Source organism: Narcine bancroftii, chromosome 5 (assembly GCF_036971445.1).
Source record: "Narcine bancroftii isolate sNarBan1 chromosome 5, sNarBan1.hap1, whole genome shotgun sequence".
In the NCBI taxonomy this organism is placed as follows: domain Eukaryota; kingdom Metazoa; phylum Chordata; class Chondrichthyes; order Torpediniformes; family Narcinidae; genus Narcine; species Narcine bancroftii.
Genome location: NC_091473.1, coordinates 13,257,572 through 13,269,581, shown reverse-complemented (window position 1 = coordinate 13,269,581; position 12,010 = coordinate 13,257,572). Strand labels below are relative to the sequence as shown.

General features: G+C 41.0%; 1 protein-coding gene across 23 annotated transcripts in view; it reads left to right on the top strand.

Annotated features, from left to right (window-relative positions):
- dock3 (dedicator of cytokinesis 3) overlaps nucleotides 1-12,010 on the top strand; it is a 939,092-nt gene that overhangs the window by 719,555 nt on the left and 207,527 nt on the right. For all 23 annotated transcript variants that reach the window (XM_069936839.1, XM_069936837.1, XM_069936835.1 and 20 more), the window contains one exon: nucleotides 9,692-9,819. In XM_069936839.1, the coding sequence (XP_069792940.1) occupies nucleotides 9,692-9,819 (128 nt within the window). The remainder of the gene's footprint in view (nucleotides 1-9,691; nucleotides 9,820-12,010) is intronic.

Here is a 12,010-nt window from a genome sequence, read left to right as displayed (position 1 = left end):
AATCATTAGTTCTTCACAAAACCCTGGAGCATCTGGACAGCAAAGATGCATACATCAGGATGTTCTTTATCAGCTATAGCTCAGCATTCAATACCATCATCCCCTTAAAACTAATCAGTAAACTTCAAGACCTGGCCTCAAAAACCCATTTTGCAATTGGATCCTAGATTTCCTTTCCTCTTGACGCCAGTCAATTCTGATTGACAAAATATCTCCTCCACAATCTCTATCAACAGGGATGTGACCTTAGCTCCCTGCTCTACTTGCTCTATACCTATGACTGTATGGCAAAGTACAGCAACTCCAACACCTTGTACGTTTACTGATGATACTAGTGGGTTGTTTAAAAGGGATCTTACAGAGGGAGACTGAAAACCTGCTGAATGGTGTATATACCACAACCTCTCACCCAATGTTAACAAGACAAAGGAACTGATTGTAGACTTTAAGGAAAGAAAATTAAAGGAGAATGACCCAGTAATCATTGGAGATTCAGAGGTGGATAATTACAGCATCTTCAAGTTCCTGGGTATTACTATCTCGGGGGACCTGTCCTGGACCCATCATATAAATGCTATATGAAAAAAACATGACAGCACCTCTACTTCCTCCAGAATCTGTGGAGATTAGGTATGCTATTGGGAACCTTGGAAAACATTGGCACTACAGATATGTGGTGGAACATATGCTGATGGGCTGCATCGCGGCTTAGTATGGATGTACTAATACCTCTGAGCAAAAAATCTGACAAAAGGTAGTGGAGTCAGCCCAGTTTATCACAGGTAAAACTTTCCCCACCATTGAGCATATCTATATGGAACATTACTGTCGGAAAGCAGCATCAATTATCAAGGGTTCGCCCCATCCAGGACATGCTCTGTTCTCACTGTTGGCATCAGGAAGGAGATACAGGTGCTAAAGGACTTGTACCACTAGGTTGAAGAATAGTTGCTACCCCTCAACTATCAGACTCTTGAACAAAAATTACTTAGAGACTCTTTCAAGGACTTGTATGATCATTATTTATGATTATATTAATATTTACATTTACACAATTTGTTTACACTTTACAGTTACTGGTGTAGAAATTGCTAAGCCTGGCAGACAAAAAGAATTTCAGAGGTGTCTGTGATGTCACGTATGTACTCTGACAATAAATTTGAACTTTGAACCTACTCGGAGAACATAGGAGCAATAAAAATCATTACGTGACATTTCTTTAACTGCAAAAAGCCTTTGATTCTTTCAATGTGAGGGTTTAGAACATCCTATTCAATTTCTCTGCCTACAGAAATTCATCTTGATTTTACATTTGCCACATTATGGAAATGAAGCCCTAACTTTAATCTAGTGGGTCCATGGCTTACCCAATCTCAATGCAGATTGGTGTCAGACTGAGCGCAGACTGGGAGATTGCTTTATTGAGTACCTTGGTTCTGTCTGCCACAATAGCGTGGATCTCCCAGTGGCCACCCATTTCAATTCCTTGTCCTATTCCCTTGCTGACATGTCTGTCCATGGTCCATGAACTGCCAGACTAAGAACACCACAGATTAGAGGAGCAGTACCTCTAACAGAAGTAGAGGTGATAAATTCCGTCTGAGCACCTTCCAACCAGATGGCATTAACATTGACTTCCCCTGTTTCCATTAAATCCTCCTTTCCCCTGTCATCTTACCCCCAGATTTTTTTTTCCCCTTTCTCTCTCCAGTCTTTATTCAGACACCTTACTGTTTATTGCTTATACAGTTAAAGTCCTAAAATCTGAATTGCTCAGATTTGTTCAGATTTACAGATTCTCGGGCAGTACATCTATTGCACTTACACAATACATGTATGCAACACTTGCATACAATGCATGAACACACACGCATATGCACAGAAATGTCAAGAGAAGTCTGGATTCTCAGATGGTCTAGATTTCTGGCATCTGGATTTTTTGACTTTTACTATACCTTGAAGAAGGACTCAGGCCCAAAACATCAGTAATGTATCTTTACCTCCCTATAAACACTTCAAGACCAGCTTAGTTCCACCAGCATTTCTCTGTGTGTTTTACGAGCGGATTAATGTCAATCAAGTTTGCATGATTAATTGAACCAAGGACACTCCAATTTCGGTCAACATGCTTGCATGTGTACATTTAGTCACCAAACTCCAAACATCATCAACCTTTTCACTGTAGCATACAAGAGAAATAGCAGTGCACGTAACAGCCAGTAAACAAAGATCCAAAGTCAACCTGTCCCTTATGTACAACATCACTCTCTATGAAGATCCTCAATGAGATCCTGTATACATGGAACATTTCCCCTGTCTTCAGCACTACCTCATTGACTTCAATACACCAGCATAGCTTTTGTGTCAAACTTGGCAAAGAGCGCAAGGCCTGCCAGGCAGTGATGATGCTTGATCTCCCATATACTGCTGGGACATGAACTATTATCAGCAGTTACTTCAAAGCCCTTGATATAGCTGCAACTCTCTCTCTCTCTCTCTCTCTCTCTCTCTCTCTCTCTCTCTCTTTCTCTCTATCTACAGAACAAATGCTTCAAACATTTTATCAAAATGTTCTCAAATCCCCATTGACCAGTGTGAACTAATGGGAATTGCTCAAAATAGAAGAAAGACATTCAAAATGGCAGTGAACCTCAAATCCATTCATTAGTTGCTCACACAAAAGGCCAACATAAATGCTGGAAGACTCCTTTACACACCCAACTTTCCTACCTGCACCACTTCAGGACCAACATTAGGTTCTTCAGTCATTTCAGAACCCATAGAAGTGAGATGGAAGCAAGTCATCCTCAATGCCTAGTGACTATGAAGTTGACTTTAACTACAGTGCAAAATAACTTTCTCAGCAAAAGAGCCCTTTGTGATTTAACCGCTACTGCCATCTCTCCCCATCAAGGCCATACAATGTTCTTAGCAATTTACTCACCCCAAAAAGGCCCACACCCCAATCGGTAATTGCACTATAAGGATATGATGCAATTCCTAAAGCTTGGTGTTGTAAACCCGCCTCCTCATCAAATTCACATCCTTCCCCCTGGCGGTGGAGTTGCATTAAGGCAGATATCACCAAAACCACAATGCATGCTGTGGAAGTATCCACTCCATTTCAGATGGAAAGTGATGCATCAGACTTTGCTCTGGCAGCTATCCTTAACCAGGTAGGCAGGCCCGTCGCAGTTTTTTCACATACGCCGCAGGGCCCCAAGATTCAACACTCCTCGGTTGAGAAGGAGGCCCAAGCCATTGTTGAGGCTGTGAGGCACTGGCACCTTACCTGGCCAGTAAGAGATTCACCCTGCTGACTGATCAATGCGCAGTTGCATTCATGTTTAATTATCAGCAGCAGGGTAAAATCAAAAATGACAAAATACTGAGGTGGAGAAAACTTAATATGCTGCCAGATGCCCTGTCCCGCAGGTCGTGTGCCAGTGCACAAATCAACCGGCTGCAAAACCTCCATCACGATCTCTTTCACTCCGGGTTACCAGGGTTTTTCATTTTGTCAAAGCACGCAACCTTCAACGATGGGATCAAGCCCATGACAAAGAATTGCCAGGTCTGCACTGAGTGCAAGCCACATTTCTACCGGTCAGACAAGGCACAATTAATTAAAGCCACCCACCCCTCTGAGCGTTTCAGTGTCGATTTTAAAGGTCCCCTGCCCTCCACTGACCACAGTGTGTATTTCCTTAACATCATCATTGAATACTCCCATTTTCCATTTGCCATCCTTTGCTTGGACATGACCGTTGCCAAAGTCATCAAGGCCCTGCGCAGCCTCTTCACTCTGTTTGGCTTCCCTAGTTATATCCACAATGAATGGGGGTCTTCCTTATCAAATGATGAGCTGCGCCAGTATCTGTTGGTCAAGGCATTGCCATGAGCAGGACCACTGGTTACAACCCCTGGGGAAATAGGCAAGTGGAGAGGGAGAATGCTACAGTTTGGAAGACAATCCTCTTAGCCTTGCAGTCTGCGACAGGGACACCACTACCAGCATGACTGATGTCCCCAAGGCCCGTCCAACTCAGGAAGCATGTGAGGATCCATAAATCTGACCCCCTGGTTGAAAGGATCCACTTCCTCCATACCAACCCCCAATATGACTACATGGCATACCTTGATGGACACAACAACACTGTCCTGCCAGGGACTTGGCTCCCTCCGCAGCCCTGGAGACCACTGCTGATCATCCCACACCCCCCCCCGTTGAACACACACAAGGCATCTGACCTCTGGTACCTTCCCTCTGTCCCAAGGAAGGATACATCAGTCTCATTGGCTCCTACCAGAACAACACCAATGAATATGTACAGTCACCTGATGCAGGGAAGACTGTCCAGGACCCCACCACTGCATCGCAGCCACAACCGGTACTATAACAGTCTCAGCAAATGACCAGATCACCTGAAAGACTGAACTTGTAACTTTGAATTGTAACCTTGTAAGTTCCACTTCACCCTGCTGGACTCATTTTAAAATCAAGGGGTGAATGGAGTAAACCACTGTTATATGTAATTGCCTAGTCGGGCAAACCCATTAACTGATTGTACCTGGGGCCCCTTCCCACAGGCCCCTGTATAAAGGTGGCTGTTCACAGCCCCCTCCTCAGTGCAGGACATTCAAACAGAATGGATGTGCTATTGTTCTTAAGTGAATAAAAGCCTATTGGTTTCTCAACAACAGTCTTTCAAGTAATTAATGATGCATCACTTGGTACTCATTTCTTTGATTTTACTTCTGACATAATTACTTTCCTCCAGTGTTATTGCCTTTTTAAACAGCAGCTGTGCATAACTGTGGTTACCACATTTCCAAAAAAAATGGGATAAAAATTGCAGTGGAGAAGGTGCAGGGCAAATTTACAAAGATGTCTCCATGACTAGAAAAAGTTAGCTATGAGGAAAGACAAGAATCCCCCAGAGGTTAGTTAGTATTACTCATTCATGTGCCCTATTGTCATCTATCCCTGCTGCTTAGCTTGAGAAGTGCAATGGCCAGCCAAGTCATTGAAGCATTTCTTGAAACACCTGGGAATTTGTGGTCAGAGTGAAAGTTGAACTTGATCTTTTTATTCAGGAGTCCACCTGCTTTTATAGATTCCTGTCGAAGGGCTCAGGCCCAAAACCTTGATTGCCTTTTACTTCCTGTGGATGCTGCATGGCCTGCTGATTTCCTCCAGTACTTTAATGTATTGCACTCAATCCAAGCAGATTTTCTTGTTTAATGGATAAGATAGGATTGTTCTTATTGAAATAGAGCAATCAAAAGACACTTAGTTGAGTTATAAAATTGTATTTAGTAAATGAGAATTTAAGAGGGCTCAAAATCCAGGTGCATAAATTTTAAGTAATTGATAAAAACATTGGAGGAGATACTTGGAAAATATTTTCAGCTACGGCATGATAAGCCTTTATAATACACAAAAAAAGGTGAAGACAAAAATTCTCGACACATTGAAAATGTATCTGTATGTGAACAAGAAAATCTAGTGTCCTGGGCTGTGGGCCATCAACCAAGTGCAAGAAATTAGGATTGAGTGTTGGTGGGTGTTGGGCACTACCAGTTGCCCCAATAATCACAAGGACAAAAACTGAGGGGAACGATAGGCTTTATTGTACAGAAGACTTGAGCTGGCCTGGATCCAAGCTAGGGAAGTGCAGAAAAGGGAGAGGTGGCCCAACCTTTATGGCCTGGGTCCCAGGGGAGGAGTCCAGGTGAGAGTGTCATCAGGGGGCAGGGCAGCCCGAGCCTTAACCAGCCAATTAGTACATACAATCCATACCATTACAATGGGCATTTTACAACTAGCACAAATAACCCAACCTTTTTGAATCTTTTTCTATGTCTCTATTCAGGTACCCTAAAATTTATTGTGAATACATATCATTTTAATTTTTGTCTTTGCCTGTTTTCAAAATAAAAACATTATTTCATTAGTCCTAAAGAACACTTGGCATTTTAGAATGAGCCTGTCAGCCCAAAACATCTATGCAAACCATGATGCCTAATTAAACTACAGCTCTGCTCCTTGCATGTAATACACATCCCTCAATCCCTTGCATATTTATGTGTCTCTTTAGAAGCTGTCATATCTGCTTCCACAACTTTCCCTGCCAGCCTGTTCCTGACACTAACCACACTCTGTTTAAAGAAAAACCATCGCATTAAGTGATTACCCTCTAGTATATGACATTTTTACCCTGGAAGAAAGATTCTCTCTGTGGTGCAACCACTAAAATGTACGTATGTTTGTATTGCATAAGCTGGCCCACCCCCTGAACCTGTGACTCCTCCCTCCTGAAAATCCCTATAAAGGCTGTTCTGCCCAAACTCCTCCCTCAGTACCTGCCTTGGAACCAGTCCAGCAACATGTGAGATGTGTTGATGTCTTAAGGTGATTAAAGCCTATTAATCACAACTCTCAGTCGAATGTGGATGATTGATAGTGCTACACACTTTCTCAATGCTGTCCATCCATCTCTTAATTTTATAGTCTTCTCTCTCCCTTTAGTCTTCAACGCTCTTGAGAAAGCAACTGAAGTTGTCCCACCTCGCCCCATTGCTCATACCCTCACATCCAGGCAATATCTGGTAAACCTCTCTGTGACATTTCAAAGCCTCCATATCCTTCTTGCAATGGGGCAACCAGAATTACCCACAATACTCCAAGAGCAGCCTAACCAATGTTGCACATTTTTAACGATGTACAAAAAAAAAAAGTTTTCATAGTAGCATTTATTAGTTTGTACATTTTTAATTACAGTAGTTAATTCGGGAGTTTAAAGATGCCGAAAGAATTTGTATTACAAGATATTAATTGTACTTCAAGGTGTAACAATGAGAACATGTACAATGAGAAGCTAATAACACTGCTTCCTCAACACTTTTGAGTGTATTTTATGGACTTTGGGCTGCTGATCATGAAAATCACCTTAAATGTTTTCTATCACGTACAGTTTTCAAATATAACCCATTTTAGTGATTTCCTGTCATATTTTAAGTCTCCTAGTATATAGCCAACAAAGCAAGCTGTTTTGGTCAATCCAAACATGCCTGGGCAGCTGTGCAAATGTTGCCTGAGGTCTGGGCATGCTCCTCACATTTGTTGTGCAACATGTGGCATCAAACTGAGAGCTTGGTTCAGATGTACATTGTGCAATTAAACATGCTAAATTCAATAAACGTTAATTTAATGTTTTCCAACTTCCTACATGATACAGCAAATCTGAAATTATTGGTGTCAGCTTGAAGTTGTCTATCATAATCCCCAATTTATTTTCAGGAAGCAAATCTTTTGAAAATATTTGTTGTCTAGTGTCAGACACAAAAGCATGGCTTAGTTGCTCAGCAATTCTGCTAGCTGAGTTCATATATATGTGTATAGATATATGCATGTGTTGTATGGGCTGGCCCACCCCCTGAACCTGTGACTCCTCCCTCCCAGACATCCGATAAAGGTTGTTACGCCCAAACCCCTCCCGGTACCTGCCTTGGAACATGTAAGCTGTGTTGACACTTTAAGGTGATGAAAGCCTATTAATCAGGATTCTCTGTCTGATTGTACAATATTGTACATAAATTACATCAATCTCGTGCATAAGAGTTAAAAATGAACCAATGGCTCATGATAGATCTCATTATGAAGAATATGTTAGGCATCAATTTCATTTTTGGGATTCAAATAAGAACAGATTTTGATATTATTGTTTACAATTTAATTGTGGGATTTTAATTAAATCAAAGAATTGTTAACATCATTCAAACTTACATTCTCCAAAATTTAAGCCACTATTTTTGAATAAGCACTATCCAAGATGGCACCATGGCAGCAGCCCACAGTGGCCTCTCCGGACCTTGTGCTACGGCAACTCCATAAGTAAGTGCCTTGCACAATCTTTAATTAGATAAAGATGGACATTGGAACACTGTGAGATGGGTGCTGCAAGAAGGGAATCACCAAGCAAGAGCAGTCCTCTGTGAAGAAGCCACGAAGTTGGGCAGACTCAACTGCAGGGAGCTTCCATTGTGGCCTTGACAGCTGAGGGGACTGAGCCTCTATTGTGGAGATTTGGCCTCTGGTCTTCAGTGACAGCATTGCTTGTTGCTGGTGGTTGAGGAGATGGTGTGGAGTTGTCAGAGGAGGTGTTCCGTGGTGTCTGGAACAGCGGAGTGTTAGGTCTGCTTTGTTCATGAATGAGTGAGACAAACACCAGACTGAGTTGAAATCAGGGTTCTTTGTTCTTTATTACCGGATTGTAACACTTGCGACTAACAAAGTTAGTCGGAGAATGCATTCTGCCGTTATCAGCAAAATGGTGTTTTTTTATACCTCAGGATACGTACTTAGTAAATTATCATACCATGACATTGTCCAATGAATAAACTGTTGCTACCCTTCTCTGTTAGTCTGCTGCTCATCATTCTTGTCAGTGCAAAGCTTATCTTGAGTGTACAAGGTCACATCTGCATTCTGTTACTCCTTAGTACTGGGTGACTCCTTCTCCGGTCCCATCTCATGATGTTTTTACCTTACAGGAGTCATGTGCCTGGTTTGGGAGTCTAGAGGATAAGTCATCCTGGATCGCAGGGCTTCATAGCAGACAGTGCCAAGGCTTTGGACTCTGAGGGATAGTGAATTGTGAGGTGGTTTCCTTTCAAGCTGGTAGACATTTTACATTTAGAGTCCAGCAGATTCCAGTAAACCTGGCCTAAGTTGGCAGCACGGTAGTAGCCTCTCCGGACCAGGTGAATGGGTTCTTCATTCAAGATAGTGGACATTTTAACATTTAGAGTCTAATGATATTGAAACCTGTCTTTACTGTGCCCATTGCCTAGGTTTTGATAATTAGTGTATTGTAGTACTGTTTTTTTAGATATTTTGAGTAGTTTTGTGTAAATTGTAGTTTTAATGAAAGAGAACTAATTTATTTTGGTGATGTTTTAGTGTGGAGATATAGTGGCGACTAAGATCCATGATGGCAGCACAGATGTCACTCGCAATGGTGTCTTCGGACCTGGTGCTACTGTACATACACTGTTTTTGTAGTTTGTGCTGTTTTAATGTAGCGCCATGGTCTTGGAGAAACATTGTCTCTTTTTTTTTAACTGTGGCAAGGCTTTGCAGGATGATTTTAAAGCTACAAATAAAGTTGAACTTGATTATTCCATCATATTAGCATGAAGTAGTTCAGTTTCAATTTTATTATTATCCAACTGTACATGGACAACCAGATGAAGCAGTGTTTCTCCAGATGATGGTGCACACACAAATGCATGCAATACACAGTACATAATAATCACACATAAAAATAAGATTTCATTTAAAATAAATATATATAAATATTTTGGGATGATTAACTCAGTTCAGAATACTGTTAATCAATCTCACAGCCTGCAGGAAGAAGCCATTTCCCACCTTGCCTTGTCACTGTTTAGGTTATATTTATTTATTGCAATTTATTCATTTGTAATGCTTGGGCTTTATCAGAGATAAGGTTTTAAACTTGATGTTGGCTCATCTGAAATTCAGTGCACCAAAAGAAAATTGGAAGCATTCACAGTACTTAACCATTTTTTAACAGCTGAGACAATGATATTGAAGAGTGCATAGTAAAGTGGTGAAGAAATATATTTTGTTAGTGTGGCTCAGTAGTTTTCCTTCTTTTCACAGATTCCCGTCGGATCCTGTTGCCCGTCGTTCTCCATCATATTCATTTGCACTTGCGGCAGCAGAAGGAGCTACTCATCTGCTCCGGGATCCTCAGCAGCATCTTTTCCATCATGAAGTCAAGCTCCCTGGTATGCTTCTGTCCTACATACTGCAGGGATGGCAGTGGGGCAGATTCACAGAGACCCTTTTGTTGCCTTGTCAGGCTAGTTCTCAATTAATTTTCCTTTCTTTTTTTTATGTAAAGCATCATGTCTTTGCCTTTTTCAACTATTTTCTGGAATATTCTCTTCTGGGTTTATATGAGTCTTTTGCTTAGTTTTTAATTAAATATTTTTCTCATATCTGACAGATTGAAAAGTTAAGTCAAGTGCTGGGAATTTGATATTAAAAGCAGAACATTCCCTAAATGCAACATTGATCAGGAACTATCTAAAAAGTAAAGATTTTTCTGAAAGGAGGTCTCACCTTTTAACAACAGTCCTCTCTCTGATTCTCTCTGACTTGCTGCATATTGATGGATCTTCTGTTTCCAATTTAGATTTGCATGTTCTCATTTTCCATCTCCTCTCCAGATTACCAAGCTTGTCATCCCAACTAAATCAGTTACTGACAACAGAATGCACAAGAGTATCTGGGGTTGTATATTAAAAGATAAAATTCAGAAACGACTCAGAGGGAACTAATTCCAAATGGAATTACTGTATTATTTCCCCATATACTTCCTTCAGTTCAAAAGCCACAATTTTTCCTAAATTCCTTGAGAGTTTTAAAAGTTAAACAGATAAGAAATTGAAATTTAGCAAGATCAAGAAGATAGATAACTATAACCAACCATCAGTAAATCCCCAAAACCTGTTGCTTAGTGTGCTTAGTTTTGCAGTGCTTATTTCATTCATTACTGCAGCAGGTTTATGCATATTATTGGGAACTATTCTTAAATTCTTGGGCAAGGTCAGTTTTACACCTGACCATATCTTACTGAATAGTTCAAATTAGTCCAGGAGTCAATTGGAACAGTGTTCTTGATGGGCAGTAACCTCTCTGTTAGCATGACTAATTAACAAAAAAAGTCCATCATTCTTGGTGTGACAGACTATTTAGAGGTATTTGGGAGATAAATTAGGAATGTTTGTTAGAGAAGGTCACACACAAACACTTTAAAACAGAATTTTTGCAGGAGCTTTTGCAAGAGTACTCAGATTCATGATGGACTGTTTGAAAAGGCATCAAATGTAACAACAGGCAGTAGCAGCTTTGTCTGGAAAACAGAACATACTGTTTGGAAGGTCATGTGATCTTTGCAGGAAGAGAGCAGAAAAAAAGAGGCTTTGCTCTCAGAGAGGAGGGAGTGAGAGAGAGAGAGAGAGAGAGAGAGAGAGAGAGAGAGAGAGAGACAGGAGAGATACAGACATTGGTTCCAGAGGGCCAAACTGACGAGCTTTGAAAGATGGCCTGGTCAAAGGACAGGAATGGCTGTCCAGTGTTTCCCTTGGAATAGGAGAAACAGAAAGGAACTCTGTGGTGACCTGAAACAAGAAAAACTCTATCTCTCTGAAAACCAACAAGAACCCTTCTGAGTGGTAACCATTTACCTGTTAAACACCAAAGCCTGGTGAATTTTATTAATGTCAACTTCTGTGCACAGTACAAGAACTGCCTGCAACCAGAGAGTTTGGACTGTGAACCAAAGAACTTTGCTGAACATTCACACACATTACACACACGTGCGCTTAGAATTAGAAGGGTGTTAAGTTGGTTAAGTAAATCAAAGGAGATGTTAAAATTTGATTCTATTTTCATGTTCAAAGATAATTAAAAGCAATTTTTGTTTAAGTAGCCCTTTGTCGTGGTGCATTGCATATCTATTGCTGCTGGGTTTTGGGGTCCTCTGGACTCGTAATATTGGTCATTCAGAATGACTGTCTATGATTCAATTTAACTGGGTTGATCCTATGGCCTTTTTGTTAGTCCGACATGTGATTCTCTGGGCATCTGAACCCTTTATTGAGACTCTAGTGAGTCATTCTCATGAAATTACCTCAGAGAAAAACAAGGCAGAGTTACAGAGGGAGATACAAAAGGAAGAACCCATGGACAGTTTTGAAAACTGGGGATGAGGTTTTTTAAATTTGGGCATGTCCCAACCAGAAGCCAGAGTTTGTCAGGGAGCAAAACGGTGATGTGTGAAGATAGCCTGCACAAGTTAGGGTTCAGGAAGCAGATTGTGACATGAATTCTTGAACTAAGATGAAAAGAGAGGTGAGAGCAATTGTCCTCATTTAAAAGCCAGCATTTGATGAAGTCTGATACTATGAATCT